This window comes from Cladophialophora yegresii (genome assembly GCF_000585515.1).
Source record: "Cladophialophora yegresii CBS 114405 chromosome Unknown aczIN-supercont1.2, whole genome shotgun sequence".
NCBI lineage: Eukaryota > Fungi > Ascomycota > Eurotiomycetes > Chaetothyriales > Herpotrichiellaceae > Cladophialophora > Cladophialophora yegresii.
The window spans coordinates 2,994,568-3,011,771 of record NW_006913046.1 but is presented as its reverse complement, the minus strand read 5'-3'; the positions used below and the strand labels follow the sequence as shown (position 1 = coordinate 3,011,771).

General features: G+C 54.8%; 3 protein-coding genes across 3 annotated transcripts; 1 reads left to right on the top strand and 2 right to left on the bottom strand.

The window, feature by feature from the left end:
* Positions 1-558: 558 nt before the first annotated feature.
* On the bottom strand, positions 559-8,027 carry A1O7_03016 (alpha-1,3-glucan synthase; the record flags this gene model as incomplete). The annotated part of the gene is made up of 3 exons (XM_007757042.1): positions 559-591; positions 659-7,627; positions 7,677-8,027. 3 exons carry the CDS (start codon positions 8,025-8,027, stop codon positions 559-561), a joined length of 7,353 nt encoding a protein of 2,450 aa, XP_007755232.1.
* Positions 8,028-11,308: 3,281 nt separating this feature from the next.
* On the top strand, positions 11,309-12,619 carry A1O7_03015 (HAD-superfamily subfamily IIA hydrolase; the record flags this gene model as incomplete). Its single annotated transcript, XM_007757041.1, has 2 exons — positions 11,309-11,454; positions 11,524-12,619. 2 exons carry the CDS (start codon positions 11,309-11,311, stop codon positions 12,617-12,619), a joined length of 1,242 nt encoding a protein of 413 aa, XP_007755231.1.
* Positions 12,620-12,697: 78 nt separating this feature from the next.
* On the bottom strand, positions 12,698-14,970 carry A1O7_03014 (uncharacterized protein; the record flags this gene model as incomplete). The annotated part of the gene is made up of 2 exons (XM_007757040.1): positions 12,698-14,798; positions 14,852-14,970. The coding sequence occupies 2 exons, from the start codon at positions 14,968-14,970 to the stop codon at positions 12,698-12,700; spliced, it is 2,220 nt and encodes a 739-aa protein (XP_007755230.1).
* Between the last annotated feature and the right edge of the window lie 2,234 nt (positions 14,971-17,204).

Below are 17,204 nucleotides of genomic sequence, written 5' to 3'. Positions count from 1 at the left end.
GCATGCCTTTGCCGTGAAGCCATACGGGATATAACGATCCCACCAGCTTCACTCGTCTTGGCCCTGGTGACGCCTAGCCCGAAATCTCGTGTCGAGTCGAGTCGGGCTCGTACATAGACTGACGAATACTACATGTACCCGTACCCATACCCCGTGCATATCAAGCACAGTCTACTATCTTGGATGCCTGGTCTGGAATATCACCTTGTATTACATCACATTATATCAACACGAACATCAATATCGATACATACTCTACTTCTAAACTTGTGCGCATATCGGCCACATCGGTATGCACATATCCAAATATGTCGTACAAAAGGCTCTATTCATACGCGCTCCGTGCCCCTGTACACACGTATGTACATGCACAGTTACAGATATCCCGAATCCCGCCGTAAGTCCGTGGTACAATATCAGTCATTTCTATGTCATTCATTAAAACCTCCCAATCCATTCCGTCTATTCATCCCCTCCGTGCATCGGTCTATGGTCATAAGCTACATATTGTACAGACACCACTCGAGAGCAGAACGCCGCCTCGTAGGTTGCCACAAATCACGGCTTGCTCAGCTGTTCGCTTCGATAGAACTATAAAGATCATTAGTATCGCTCTTGCGCATTCACGGGTATAAAAGAGCAGCCGCTGCCGACGTACCTTGAAATAACCGGCACAGATGGCCAGGTTGAAGATCAGCCCGATCCAGAACCAGGCTTGCCAGACACTCGACACGCCGCCACTGATGTCCGGGCTGATGGGGCCGGGACCGATCTTGTTGGGCGCGCAAGCTCGCGCGACAATCGTAGCCACCGAGCCGAGGACTTGGGCCGTGATGAGTGTGAACGCGACGTGCACCCTCGTGAGCGTCGCCAGGAGGATCATGCCCAGTCCGACGCCTTGGATGGCGTCCAAAGTGCCGAGCCAGAGCCACAGTGCGCGCGACGCCAGCGCAGAAGCCGTGTATCCGCCGGCCCAGGGCAGGTATAGGCCGATATTGCTCGTTCCCCACCAGATCTGGGCCCATCGCGGTGCACCGAGTCCGATGGCAAAGAGCGGTAAAATCCAGCTGTGCGACTTGGACAGCGTGGCGAACAGCCACAAAGCTCCTGCCCAGACACCGATGAAGAACAATGCGACAAGTAACACAATTTGCCAGGTCTTGGCGTGCGAGCTGCTCCAGAGGAACGACCAGTTCCGGCCGTAGGGTGCAGAAAGGAAGAAGTTTTGGATAATGACCGTGACAAAAAACCAGAGCACGATCTTTCGCCGCGTCAGGGACTTGTAGAAGCTGGGCATCTTGCCCGGTGCTTGGCGGTAGTAGCTTGGCAGCCCGAACCACATGAACAGACCGATGGCCCACAGCAAGAATGCGATGGGCAGTGTGATGGCAGTGATCTTCCACGTGTCGGTGATGGGGTTGGGCGTGCTGACCAGTTGGGTGACGGTGCGTTTGTTGAGGTATGCGCCCCAGTACCAGAGGGCGACGACGTAGATCTGCTGGGTGCCTTGGATCATGCAGGCTCGGAAGACCCAGGCCTTGACTTGGGCACCGCCCTCGTCGCCGAAGTTCAAGGCGAAGAAGATCGAACCCGAGGAAGAGGCTACTGCATACATGCCTGTTCCGACATTCTGGATCCAGCCTCGGCTGCTGATGGAAGAACCGTAATGTGCTGCGCCGATCAGGAGAAAAGCCAGACCATAGAAGAAGAATGGCAGGGAGAGGCAGAGCCTAGATTGGAAGCGTCTGAAGAAGACCCACCAGCAGATGGATGTCCCGAGATAGATGGACGCAATCGAGTACAGTTTCGATGCCGTCTGGCCAACCTCTCCTGTCAACAGCGTGATCTGATACGAGTTGGCTGCAATGATCTGTCCGAAGCCCATGAAGAAGGCGTAGACAGGCCAGTCACCAACTCGCAATTGCATCCACTTTCTCAGCCCAGTGGGTGGCTTGTAGTTCTCACCCAGCAGGAATTCATCAGCCAGATTGTTTGGATCGTGATGGGAGTCGGGATCCGTGTCTGCTCCGTATATAGACGGCGCGGCTGAGGTTGGGCGCGACTCGCGGCTGATGTGCATGCTGTTACGAGCCGAAGCGTTGGCGGCGTGCCTTCCCAGCTTGGCATCACGGAACGTGTTGAACCATTGTTTCTCGGATTTGACAAGGAACTCCTCGATACAGGTTGTACTCTCGGAGTTGTGACCAGTGAGGTCTGCCAGCCTCTTCTCAAAAGCTCGGGCAAACTCGCCGTTGCTGTCTGTGAAGAAGGGGTCGACCTGTTGCAGCTTGAAATCCGTCTTCTCCCCCACAATCGAGTTCATGGAAAGCAGGGAAAGACTACTCGAGACACGGTTGTTGTCCGTCAAGACCGGCGGCGGGACGAGAAGACCCGACTCTGGTCTAGGCTGATCCAATGAGTTTCTTCTGCTGTGGGGTGTGCTTTGGAGTGGTATCAGCTCCAGCCCTGCCCTGCTTCTTGGCCCAAAATTGCTGGACGGCGGCGTCCGAGGCGGGTCATCATTAAGGGGGATCCTCTCGTATCGCGGGTTGGTCGGTTTGGGCATAGCAACGGCTTCGTCGTCGTCAAAATCGGTGTCCAGATCTTCATCTTCGTTGTCCGAGTACTCGTTGGGATTCTGAGTTGAGCCTGTCCTCAATCCAGTGTCGTCTCCCGCAATGTCCGGAATAGGCGGCAGAAAGCTGGGAGTCCGTGGCTCGTCGCCGTCGTGCTCATCTTGAACATCGACGTGTCCCGGGCCTCTGCGAGATCCAAGGGACGCGGAACGTGACAGACCGGAGGGAGCATGCGAGTGGCTAGAATTTGGACGCTGAGTAGTAGCTTGGCTCAGTTCTCTGCTGTGTCCAATATTCTTGAGGCGGCTAGTCAGGGATTGAATTGCTGCATAGCTCGACATTCTGGAGTGGCCGAAGGTGGGAGTCCGGAAGCCCGAGGGTGTGGCGGCGCCCGAAGCAATGGGAGTGTTCCATGCGGTGGTGCCGATCAGGTCCCCTGCAGCAGTATGGCGCTGTGTGGCTTCGATCTTGTCATGGATACGAATTGCTGTCGACTGTAGGATTTCCAGGTCCTCAACCCATTGGGCGACAGGGAACCGTTGCTTAGCAGACCGCGCTCTCATGAGCGCACGTATTTCCGTGCTGGAGCTGAGGGCTTCGTGAATAGCCTGTTTGAACTGATGTATCAGATGGGCGGTGGTCATGGATTCCACCGTATACCACCATCCTGGCATTTGACCAAGCCCGCCGACCCTTGCACCGACGCCAAGGGCGCCCTTACGACCAAACTCGACAGCGACAAGGCCGAAAGGTTCGTCTCGTGACGGAATGAGGGCGAACTCTGCACCAGAGAAGATAAACGGGGGAAGCGCTGTGAAGACAGGCTTTGAGAATACTCTCCCGGGATACAGCTTCATCATGCGATCGAGTTTCATTGCCGCAAACTTGCCGTACAAGTCGATGACAGGCCCAATGGTGATGAGTTGCACGTTTGGATTCGACTCGAGAACTGACGGGAAGACGTCCGCAATCAGGTCTACGCCCTTCTGCATTGACCAGCGTCCGACGAAGACGAACAGCTCCGCCTGGGGGTTCTGTTCGAGGCCGGCCCATTCCTGCGCTTGACGCTTGAGTTCAGGTCTTGCAGCTTCGAACTCGGGGTCGATGCGGATGTCAGACTCTTTAGGCAGCTTCTTGTCCCATTCGCCTGTATCTGACGGGTCCGGATTGGGCAATTTGCCAACCTTCTTCAGCCCCCAGAAGATCGGATACCGGGCGTATGATCGCTTCCCATACTTCTTGGAGACACCCACCGCACCGAAGCCGCGCTGGTGGACCCTCAAGTAGGATGCACCGGCATGGAGTAGGTTGAACACTTCGCCGAATTGCACATACTTGGCCACAATTTCAGAAGGCAGATTGAAGACCGAACAGACCTCGTCGCGCTCCTGATTCGTGCGCATTGGCCACAAGCCCTGAAATTCGGCATTGTGGAGAGACAGGCAGGCCGGGATCGTCCTGGGCAGCAGGTACAGAGGAGCCACAGAGCCGTGGTAGTCGTTAATGTGGTAGAGGTCGACGGGAAAGCGATTCAGAGCCTGCGCGATACACTGATTCCAGGCCGAATAATAGATGGCGGAGGAAAGGTCGTCCATGCGAGGTGGGTATGGCTCAGCCTTGGTTTGCTGCCGGAAGACAGGCGAATCAAGCAAAACGTAGGTGATATTGCGCAGGACATGGTACTGGACTTGCACTTCGTATGGTTTGCCGAGGACTGTTACCGTCATAGGATCCGCCTTTTGGTCTTCCGGGTAGTCAACACCGCCAACACAGGGCACGACCCAGATCAGATCTTGATGACCGAGATTCTTACCCATCAGTTGTGCCATGACACCAAGGCCGCCAATCTTGATCTTGATAGCCCAGTCTTCGATATCATACTCCATAGTTGCGATCAAGACGGTCCGCCGTTTCTGCTGATCGAGGAGAGCACCAGTTGGTTGCAGAAACTTTGGCTTCCGCGAGAACTTGGTCAGAACGCGGGACGAGTCCTCCTCGTCAGGCAGCTTCTTGGATGTTCTCTTGAAGACTGCGGGAATGAAGCTCTTCTTTTCCGATATGCCGACTTCGTTGAACTTGATTTGATAGAAGGACTGCATGAAGGACCATACGCCGAAGCTCGCCGTGATAATCGGGACAATCCAGAGAAGGATATACAGAATCAACTGCGGCCACATGTTACCCGATGGGCGCAGTTCGAACCGCAAGCTGCCATCATTTATCACAAGCCGCCAACCGAGGTAGGGCTTGGGAGGAGGCTGGGTGATGTTGAGGACGACTGAAGACAGCGAAGACGGCGGAAGACGGTCAAGGATCGAGTCACCATCCGCATCGCCCATCACCATTGTCTGGTCAGGCTTGCCGTCTGGGTTGAGACCCCAGACATTGATTTGTGCGAGCGTCCCGGCCAGACTCCACTCGGTCATGAAATGGTGATCCCATGTAGAGTTGTCGGTCAGCTTCATCTCGTTACTGAGGCCTGCGTCGTACCCATACTGGTTGTAAGGGCCGTTCAGGAAAAGATGAGGAAAGCGCCGAGGGGTGCTGAAGCCAACATCACCTTCCTGGACATGATCGCTGCTGCCCGCCAGCCGGCTGAAGTATTCCACACGCACATGATCGCCCTTCCAGGATTGCAGCTTTGTTCCGGACCACGCTTGACTCTCGATTTGCGTCTTTCCGCCACGGTACGGCATCCAGTCCGAGAAGCTAGAGCCCCAATTTGTGGAATAGCGCCATTTGTCTGCACCTGCGGCGTTATGCGAGACGATCAAGGACCTGTTATCGCTTTTGCTGAGGAGATTCGAGGAATAGTTGGCGGATCCTGTGAACACCATCGGGTTGCCACTCTGCCCGATGCGGAACAAAAAGCGATCGATGGCGTTGGTGACCTCACCCGCTTGGGAGGATGCGTTGCGAACCGAGATGGAGTGAATGCCGTTCGCCACATTATCCAGCTTTGCGGACCATGACCAGGTGGACGAGATGGCTCCGACGTAGCCAGGTGTTTGTGGACTGTCCAGGCTCGTACATTTGACACTGCTTCGGTCGATGGAAGGGGTGCCCGCTGATTCAGTGGTCGAGTTAAACGTAATGCTGTTCGTAACGCTATTGCAATCCATCTCGACGGAGAACTGTAACTCGACATTGATTGACTCCTTGCCATCCGCGCTGACTGTTGACTCCAGCCGTGCATCATGTCCAGGACTGAATTTAGTAACCATAGGCTTCGGGCCTACCCATTGATCCTTCGGAACATAAGCTCGAAAGTCGTAGGCCGCCATATCTAGACTGCTGAGGCACCCGTTTGGATTCGTCGACCCATTGATTCCCAGGCGGTGGACGCTATCGGAGAGGGTATGCTCGTCGTAGGGATAGAACAAGTTCTTGACCACAGTGCCGGCATCGTATGGAGAGATTAGGCTGGTTGTGTTTAGAGCTGTAGCATTGTCGTTGCAGTCGAACGTATAGGTAGTCGATGCATTGGTGTTGGAGTAGAGGAGCCACACTGGAAGATCTCCGGCGCCCGTCTCGCCAAGGTCTTGAACGCCAGGGAAACCAGATCGCATGACAGACCACATGCCAGTTTCAGTGCTGACGTTCCCTGAGCCCGGGTATACGATCTCTTCAGTCTGGTTCGACAACTGCTGCAGGAAGAACCCGTCCTGAAGCACAGGATATTGTTCCCGAAGCTGATTCATGTGGTGAATGATGTTGCGGACAGGGTGTGCTGGATCACGGTGGTCGTAGCTGACAGTCTCGTCCTCACAACCGCGACGGGAGGCATTCAGTGGCATTTCGAAGAACTGCGTAGAGGAGAGGTGGTAGCAGCCGTGAGTCTGCCAGGCGGTAGCAGAGGACATCGCTTGCCGACCAAAAATGTAGTTCGAGGCGGTGTTATCCAGGATGTAGAACGCTTGCTCCTCTCCCCAGAGAAGCAATGGCGCGCCAGGCATGTGGATGGCGGTGATGAAATGACCCAGCAGTTGGCGCTCTACGCCGTTGGTGATGGCTGGCCACCGGAACACATCCTGGTTCGTCACTCCGTACATGTGCCGTGGATCTACCTTTCCGGTGTTGGGGTTGACGAAGTCGTTCGTGAGTAGAAAATTGTTCCACATGTCCACAAAATTCCGTGGGGCATCGTATCCTGCCTCGAGATTTCCGTCCATACCCAGGAAGCGAGTCAAGGTGCGGTAGACTGTATAGTGGAAGGCGGCAGCATCCAGAGCACCGTGCTGTTGGCCTCTCAAGAAATACTTTTCAGGAGACTGATCTGTCATTGTAGCAGCCACTGTCAGATTTTCAGGGGTCATATCCGGCTGTCTTCCGCGGCCAAGGAAGATCGAGCCGAAAACGTTCCCACCAGTGATTTCACCGGGGATGAAGAAGTTGTCTTTTCCGTATCGTCTGGCACACTTGCGCATAGCATCGTTCATGTAGCCCATAGCGTCCACTGTTGACTGTGTAGCTTTGTCATATCGGTATCCATCAATGTCGAGTTGAGCTATCATCATGCAGTAGAGGTTCTCGAGCTTCTGACGAACGGGCTCGTGCCATTCTCGCAGACGATCTTGGACTGAGGCAAACTTTGACAGCTCACGGCGCCAATCTGGAAACACACCGAAGGCTTCAGTGTCGCCGTACTGGTCGAAGTCGCTGTCATAGCAGCCCACCATTTGACTTGTGACATCCTCGCCAACAGGGTATCCCGTCTCCAACCAGAACTTCGGATATTGACATGTCTTGTTGTAGTTGTTCCCTATGTGGAAGTCGTGGTATTCTCGAGATGACTTCCACTGGACGCGATGTTCCTTTAACGTGAAGGGTGTAGTGGTATTGAGGTAGCCTTCGAAGCCGATGAGGTCTCCCAGCGTGGCGAACGTATTGTCCAGGATCACGTACATGCCGCGGGCGTGAATTTCTTCTACCGCAGAACGCCACATGTCGATGTCGCCAAAGTGTTCGTCGAGGACAGAGAGGTCCAGCGGTGAGTACTGGTCGTAACCCCAGGGACTGTTGATGAAAGGAGATCCGGCGATATAGATACCCTGCGCCGATTAGCTCAACATTTGTGAGAGGAAGCACGCATCGACATACCTTGACTCCCATGCCATGTAGATAGTCCAGCGTGTCGACAAGGCCTTGGAGATCGCCTCCATGGCGCATCTGATTTGAGTTGAGATCATGCTCGTATGCTGTGCCGTTGGCGTTGTCGTTGGAGGGGTCACCATTCACAAACCGGTCGAGGAAGAGTGTATAAAAGGGAAATCGCCAGTTGGACGGCGAGGGATGATATTGATGGCCCGTCCACTCCCCCCAATAGTCCAGCGGGTCTATTGCTGTCTGATTCTGATTGAGGTTGTACTGGGCGAATGCCGGATCATATCTGAGTGCCCCGCAACTCGAGAGGAATAGAAACACGCTAGAAACGAGAGTATAGAACCACATAGTGTAGACCGAAAACGAAGGACTGATTTAAAACGGCAGGAATCTTGAAAGCGAATGTCTGTGACCGCAAGTAGCGAGGAGGTCCGCGAAGGCGAAGTGGTGCAGGAACTGGGATGTATAAGGATAGTATGCAGAGAAGGATCGCAACGAAGAGTCGAGAAACCCCCAACAATGGTCAGCCTACCTCACACTCCAAAGGTCTTCCACTCAGACAGGAGATCCCGATGGCCACATGCTGGGACCGAGCTGAGCCTCTGTCCAGAAGATCGTGACGATAAAATCTCGATTCGGCGATACTGGGATCGACACGGCCTTTTTGTCGTCACAGAGTCCCATAGGTGGAGAGGTCAATGAGACATGGTAAGCATTGTACTCGCATAGGATCTTGCTCTTGGTCTGCACAAGCACTACCCATCGTGGCAAACAGAGTTTGCGTCGTTGGCTGAAGATGCTGAGGGACCCAGGAACGCGCTGCCGTGACCCACGTCGAGGAACCCATACAACATGTGAGAGGTTGTTGGGGCTCACAGGTGAACGTGGAGTCGTCGACCTCAGAGCTCACTCAGCGCCCGAGCGGCGAGACAACCGGTGAATTGGTCACAGCCAGGCAGCATTGCCAAGATCAGTCAAAGAATAGCAACAATGGGGAACAGCACTGTGGCCATGCTGCTCCGGTGTTGAGCGACAATTGTTCACATTCAGCGCATGACATGGCACGGTACCCATAAGGCTGGTGGGCAGCAGGGGAGGCTGGAACACAAGGTCACCCATGTCGCACTGGGCACAATTTTCGCGTCAGGACAGACGCGGGTATAGGTAGCCACTTTTCGCCGGTTTGCCATACTGTGTATGGTGCCTCTGACGAATGGCTGGGAGGTGCTTCAGGTTAAAAGGCGCTAAACTGTGCAAACTGTGTACACAGGAGGGGCCAATTCCTAGCTGCACGCTACCCTCGAGTACCCTGGTACCTCGTTGCAGGATCATCATACTTGCTCTCTGTCGATTCACGGATCGAGCATTGTTTTCGTCTTCTACAGGATCTTCACAGGATGATTAGATGATTACCGAGATAGACACGATAAACGACGGATGAGCAAAGCTTACCAGAAATCTCGATTTCCCATTACAGTCACACTGTTCGAAGCTGTAAGCAGTTAGTCATGTAAACGAGCCATCTCCTGATGTCGTGTGCTGGGGCAGTCTGTTGATGGTACTCGACCAAGTACGTAGGCAGTGGATCTTCGGTTGGGCCGACGGGGTCAAGCGGCCGCATCGTTAATCGCTCACAGGTCGATGGCCGTAGGGTAATGCGGGTTAGTCACAAGCGAACATCTGAAGAGGAGCCGGATATGGCATGTTGTTCGTACAGTAAGTAATTGGGCGTGAGTAATGGTGTGGAGCGTGGCGGTTAATTGTTCCTGGACGTTGAAACTAGGATAAGGTGTGGATGCCGGGTTGGCTGAGAGCAAGTTAACCACCACGATGCCCTCAAACGGCTTAGCGAGCGCTTAGTGCGGCGAGAATGTCTTGCCTTTCGCACGGGAACCGTTATTGTAACCCTGCTCATAGCCAATCAAGCTGTACCCGTTCAGACTCACTCGTCTCTCACAGCAGATTCATTTTGACTTTACCTCGCTTGGGCGCCACCTACCCAACGTTCCGGCTGTGGCTCCCGCCGCGTGCTTTTTTTGTTCCGGTACGTCCGAGTGTATGCTCTTCGGCATGGCTTCTGCTCGTGATGAATCGCGCCTGATATGTGGCTCGCCATTGACTTTTGAGGCTCTCCGGCCAGAGACACGCGAGGCGCCCCTGCCCAGCACAGTGTACTGTATCAGTTGGCCTTACGGTTGCAGAGCGCGATGTCCGAAGAGGCTCCGGCATTGAGGCGGTGATGCCGCTGCAACATGGGTCAATGTTGCCCTGCCCGATGGTCTTGCTCAACCGAAGTGTCGAGGCCCCTGGAGACAAGAATAACCCTTCGTGACTGGCTTCCCCCTGCATGAATGTTTCCATATCAGTGGAGGGGTTTCGGCGAAGCGATAGGTTACAGTCGTGCCTGTCAAACCACAACATCGAAACCTCTGCGCGGTATGAGTTCGGCCTCACACATTTAGAATTTGCCTGTGACGTATCATCCCACATTGTTGCAGCGCACGACACAGTTAGTACGAGGTACCATTCCCACATATACGAATAGCGTGCAATGCCTGATGTTGCATGCATTGCCATTGCAGCAGGGGGCGGTGATGAAAATTCCTAACTGCGTTCCTCCCACACCTACAGTACCTCGCTACCAGCTGGAAGCACAAGTCTACTCCAAGGCCCCTTGAAGGACAACCTTGCTCGGCACAGACGCCAGTGCCAAAGCGATGCTTGATCATATGGAAGAGCACTTGGTTCGGTTCGTTTCAGGCATCACTTCAGTGTCGCTGGCCTGGATCACTGACCATTGATGGCCATCGCGTATTCTGGCCTGGCTTGAAAAGCGACCCATGGCTGAGGAAATGTTGCTTCGCTCATGTTCTGAAAATGGTGGAGACGACTGGCTTAACAAACATGACGAGCCAACACGGGGCAATACAGGTTCTGCGCACATAAGGATGCCTACTTCCACATCCATGTTTGCGACGCCGCTTTATGGGACGGGTGGTTCACTGTCTCTCCAGATTACCATGCCCTATTCCTACTTACGCAACACCTCTATCCAACAGAAGACATGCAAACCACAACGTTCGAGCACGTCTTACCTCGTACCGCTGTGTATCCGCATCAAAAATCGATCCCAGCAGGATCGTGTTAATGCGTTGGATACACACATAAGCCGAGCTTTTACAATGCAACGTCCCAGCACGTCTCTCGGGAACACCGCGAAAGCTTCAGTATACTCTTAACTGCTCAGTGTCCACTGTGCCACGGCCATGCACAGCCAGCAGCAGCCGCGTCGAACTTTAAAAAAAAAGCCCAGCCGTGACCTTCCTGGCCTCCGTAGTCGTAATCAAATAAAACGTGCCATCCGGCCCGGCTCGTGTACAGTGGTAGTGGTGGTGTGGTATCAGTCACAATTGGCGCCACATGTTTGCCATCTTTGCTCATACTCCGTACTGTTTCACACCTTCGCTCGAGCTTACCACGATACACTAAGCAGCTTCCCCACCAAGTAACCGATAAACCGCCCGTGGCTGCCGAGTGCCGCGGTCGCACAGTAGTGTCCGCCTGCAACTGCCAGCGAGGTTCGGTCTAGAGCAACTCCGAGCTTGGGATGACGATGAGCACGATTGACAATGCGCGTGCGTAGCTTGGACCTCATCGTGAGGTCCTTGACTCGCCCAAGCGTGTCGTCGACACCACGATGGCAGCTGCAGCCCACGCGCAGCATCTCGAGCAACACCAGAAAGCAGCGAGTCCCCGACTTTGCGTTCGCCTTTGAGTGAGTCCGCGTACCTCCCCACAATAGCAGCAGCAAGAGAAGCGAGATCTAACTGTGACCGATACGCAGCATAGACGGCGTGCTCGTGCGCAGCGCAAAGCCCATCCCCCACGCGTCCACGTCGCTCCAATTCCTCCAGCAAAATGACATCCCCTTCATGCTGCTCACCAACGGCGGCGGGCGGCACGAGTCGGAACGCGTGGCAGACCTCTCATCCAAGCTCGCCGTGCCGCTGCACGAGTCCAACTTTGTGCAGTCGCACACGCCCTTTGCCGAGCTGATCCACGGCGGCGAGAACAGCCTGCGCGACAAATGCATCCTGGTCGTGGGCGGCGAGTACGGGCGCTGCAGGGACGTCGCCGAACGGTACGGCTTCACCAACGTCGTCACGCCGGGGGACATCTACGCGGCGCATCCGGAGATCTGGCCGTTCAGCAAGCCCTTCCAGCGCGACTACTACGCGACGTTTGCGCGGCCAATACCCAAACCGATCAACCCGGCATCGCTCGACGAGAGTCTCAAGATCGACGCCGTCTTCGTCTACAATGACCCCCGCGACTGGGGGCTCGACATGCAGGTCATCCTCGACGTGATGCTGTCTCACGAGGGTTACTTGGGCACGTATTCCCGCAAGAACGGCGACACGTCGCTGCCCAACAGCGGGTATCTGCAGGACGGGCAGCCGACGCTCTACTTCTCCAACGCCGACCTGCTCTGGGCGGCGGACTATCACCTCTCGCGGCTCGGGCAGGGCGGGTTCCAGGCGTCGTTGGAAGGTCTCTGGCGCGCGGTGACGTACCACAAGGACCACAAGTCCACGCCGGAGCTGTACAGGAAGGTCATTGGCAAGCCGTACAGAGAGACGTACGAGTTCGCCGAGAAGCAATTGATGCGGCATCGGGAAAGCATGTTCGGGAAGCAGCAATCAACAAGGTTAAGAAAGGTATACATGGTCGGAGATAATCCCGAAAGTGACATTCGGGGCGCCAACGACTACGACTCGCCTCACGGCATCGAGTGGCTCAGTCTGTTGACTCGCACGGGCGTATATAGAGACCAAGACGGGCGTCGGCCAACTTGGGAACCAACGGCCATCGTAGATGATGTCAAGGCCGCTGTACAGTGGGCGTTGAAGGATAGTGCTTGGCACGAACCGCTACGATAGACAATAGAGACGTGCGCCAACATTGACGTGGACATGCTTTTGTTTTTCCTTACATCTCGCTCTCACTGGACCGGACCACTAGACAAACTCAAAAGTATCGCCGCCACGATCGTTGATCAATCTACCGACCCTCTGTGTGCCAACGATACGCTCCAGCTTCAGGGCATCCCACTTGGAAAACAGTGCCCTGATCACACCTTTCGTCCTTGCCTTTCCTCTCCCAGCATCGCCGTCCTTAGCACCCCCAAGCCCGAGCAGCGCGATGATTTCCGCCCAGAATATCGGGTTTTCGGGCAATCCGTACCACAGGATCTTGCGCACGCCTTTGATCCTGTAGCGAAAGTGATGGTGCGATCGCTCCGAGTACAGCAAAAGGGCGTGCCGGCCGGAGAGGAAGTGCGAGCGTGCGCGCAAAACCTCCTTGACAGGGGTATATTCCGAGAGACTTCCAAAGGAGATATTCACCGCGTCGGAGGAAGTGGACAAATGGTTTCGCAGACGGGCAAAATCCGCATAGGTGGGCACGAAGAGGAGGATTCCACGTTGATGGCGTGAATCGCGGATCAACGGGGCCAGGATCGTCGTGGTGAAGAATTTGAAGCGGGCGTCAGAGTCGGAAAGCGGGTTTGGAGACGGGATGCGCAGGAAGGTTTGCGGGATCGGCGGTGTGAATGGTAAGGGAAGGGCGAGTGAAGACACGGATAGCATGGCCCCAGGGTAGGTCGGGACGTATTTCACTCGTCCGCTGATGTTGTGCAGATGCGTGGAGGCTAGGGCGTTCATCTCGGGGGTGAGGTAGTCGGTGAGAATGATCGTCTGGCGCAGGTATTTTGCTTGGCCGTCGAGATACCAATGGCGGACGCGGGAGAAGTCACAGCCATGGGAATCCTTGGGAAGGAGGTTGAGTTGAGAAAAGACGTAATCGACATGTTGCCAGTTCTGCATCTGAAGGGCATTGGCGTGGTCCACGATTACAATCTCAATGGAAGAAAGGAAGTCCGCGTCGTGGGTTTTCTTCTTGTCTTTCCCGCCGCCTCCTGTGGTGACTGTGCGCATCAAGCCTAAAGGCGAGCCAATGATGATGTCCGAGTTGTAGAAACCAGAGAAGAACTTGATGGTCTTACGGGTGAACTTCAGGCCAATGCGGAAGTCTTCTTCGTGGTTGCCGCCGAAAAGGGCTCGAAAGTCTTCGGGCTTATCTTGCCATTCATCCTCGTCCTGACGAGAGTACGTCTCTAAGAAGCGTGCTTTGTTCTCTTGCTGGTCAGGCTCACTGATCTTTGTAATGCTCTCGACGACCCTGGCACATGCTTGCTTCGTCGGCACTATGACCAGGACTTTCGGTCTCGTGAAACCTTGATCGCGAAGATCTGGAGCCTCAGCGGACTGGGCGGCCAATTTGGCATTATCCTTCAAGACGCGATCTCTGGTCTTGAAGACGTGGTTCAAGGCATGGAGGCAAAACAAGTCCCGTAGGCGGGTCGCATTCTTGAGGTCGCGGCAGCCATCCAGCACATCGACATAGTTGAATATCGATCCTGCCAAATTCCTCTCTTCCGTGGAGAGCCTCGAGAGGACTTTGCTACCACCGTCACCGAGCCTGCGTTTCAGATAGGCGTCCTTTGCCGATCTCAATTCAGCCATCTCCGCTGGAGTCCCTCTCCTGCGAATGGCTGTACGGCGTATATCCAAATCCAAAACCGAAGAGGATGTCTCCCATTGCTTGTTATCCACTTGTCCGACCGCAGTTTTCAGATCTTGCTCCGAAATTGCTGTGTAGTGCATTTCAAATGGATCCCGCAGTAGGACTTCCTCGTCGTCGGAGTCAGCCTCTGCAGCTTGGCCAGCCTCTTCATCCGCCTCCACGTCGTCTTCCAATTCGAGGAGCTGTTCTTCGGCCTGTCCTTTCTGGTCCTGACTGGGCTGCTCAGTCTTCGTATCTTCGCCCTTCACGGGTTCTCCCGTACGATCACTCTCGACGAACTTTCTCCTCTTCCTTGGGGGTTCAGAGGTTCCATATGCCGCATTAAGTGATTGCAGCAACAGGCCGTATGAGTCTGAGGTTGGGGTTTCGTCTTCACTGACGGACTGGACGTCTTCGTCTTGGTCCGACTCGAGCTGCTCCGCAACTTCTGGGAGGTCTTCTTCGCTTCCCGTGCCATTTTGGGTCTCCTCATCTCTACCAATGTTAGCATGTCCCTGCAGAATGGAAGATCTCGACCATACACTTACGCGGTTTCCTTGAGGCGCGAAGCCTTGAACTGTCCTTGCTGGCGCAGTATGGGACCTCTTTTCCCTCCAAGCCCCCTGCCGGCAGGCTTGCCTCCTCTGCGATGCCGAGATACAGCCATGGTTGTCTCTCGACCAAAAGACAAAATCGTATGCGGGGAAGAAAATATTTCCAGCGTCGAGCAACCCCAAGATCCTTGCTGCCGCTTTTGTCTCGCCTAACCTGCTATATTGGTAACTGCGTAGCACGCTTGGTTAGGGGGAACCGGGGGAAATACAGCCTCTCGTGCCTGCAGGTGTAGCTGCCACAGCACGCCACAGTTAAGAAGTGCTCCTTGCACTTCAGGCTCTGGTCACTCTGTATATATCTATTGCTTCATCCTTTGACCTATTGTTCTTAAACTCGAACATGCAAGGCGTCCAATCTTGCCCCATCTGGCTCGATACGAGCGATCGATCCCAGGAACCCTAAACCATAGAGGCCTTGCAAGTGCTTACTTCAACGACAGTCTTGGATGCTTCTGCCACCGGCTGGAGCGCTATTCCTGGCCCGACACCAAAAATCCATGGGGCCTGCCACCACAGACATCTGCTGGGCTGTCTCAGGGATGGATATACGCCCCTGAGACACAGTCTCCGCCGCGTGTTAAACAAGGTCGACACCCGGGTCGTGGGTATCGATATGTAAAACCCCCACACCCAAACACACGACACCATAACACGATAATTATCTCAGAGACTTGAAGTCTACAAGCGTCCAACACGAAATGGAATCCCTACGTCACCACCGGACACCTCACGTCGATAACACGTTTGCGATTGACCTGCCCCCCTTCGCACCAGCAAGTCAAGCAAGAAGAACGAAAAGCCCGCGGACGACCCAGCTTGCTTCGCGTAATCATCCGAGCAATCACGCTTGGTGTGAGCGCCTCGGTCCTCACGGTCCTTGCGCTTTCAGTAGTGGTCTGGTATACCGCGCGCCATACAGTGCTGTTGCAGCCTGGCAAGCTTCCACTGCCGGGATGGCCGTCCAGGATGGATATGAAGCCTACCTAGCTCATGTTGGCGGCATCGGGAATCGCCGTGCTCATACAAATTGTCGCGTTCTTCACTCTCGTAGGCCCGGCAAGTTCTTTCGGTCGCCTGTGTGTAGAAGTTCCAGCCCTCAATATCTGACTGTTTCTGCAGATACGTCGGCTCCGCGAATCGCATCTGCACACATGGGCTGTCTTCTTTACCTCCGTCGCAGGGATCGGATTGTGGATCGGCGCGGTCGCATATTTCAAGGTCCAAGAACTGAAGGGCGCCCCCATCTGGACGCTGTGGTCCTGGTCCTGCTCGCACGAGGACTGGACGAACGGGAAAATGACTTTCAGCTCCATGTGCACAAAGCTGGTAAACTTGCTTGCGTTGGTCCCGATTGTTCCCTCCCACACTCGGTCGACGGCCTGCAGTACACAGCGCATCTGCATCTGCTGACTCTCATGTGCTGGTAGAACTATTCATTCTATGCCGGCGTTGCAGTGGCTGTCCTTGAATGGGGCGAGTCTAGCGCTGTTCGCACACAAGTTGCGGAACGTCGAGAAACAGGGACATGGATACACGAGGATCACTAATGTATTCAACAGATGAGCTAGAGCTAGGACCGTGTGCGGGACGACATGATCTCGGAGCATGGGCCTTTGGAGAAATGCACACATGGCCCGAACGCACTGTCCTGCTGGTAGACCCTTCTTTGTGCCGCAAACTGCGAGTCTGAGGTGGCGTACGATGATTTCAGGCCTCACGATACGCGTTCGAGGAGGAGTTCTGTCCATCACCGCTGATTTTCCCGAATCACGCCAATGTCCACGTTCCAACACCTGCCGCAGCTCTACCTTTGACCCAAGAGACTTCGAATAGCGGATCGGATCACTGGTGGTCCAATCCCTGATACGCCGAGATCTCCTTCTGGTCCCCATTGGCGAAGTGCTGTGGATTATCTAGTGTTGGAGGGGACTAAGCGTCGGACGGGACGAACGGTAAGATTGAGCGCACGCCTCCGTGCAGCCTTGCGCCTCAAGCCCGGCACCAACGCGAAGAAGAGAGTTTGAACCGGATCAAGCTCAGCGGACCCGGCCACAGAGGAGGAACGCAAGAGTGATGAAGACGTTGAAGCGGAAGCTGCCTGCGGACTTGGTCTTATATACGCTACTGTTCATTGCAGCGTGATGGTCTTTGGCCGCTCACATCATTGTAGTCACTCGGATCGACGCATGGTCTGCCTCGAAGTAGGCGAGAGCTCTTTGTCGCCGGGGCTGCCTTCCCGCCGCCTTGACCAGCTCTTGTACTCACCCGTCTCCTATCCGGTCCCTTG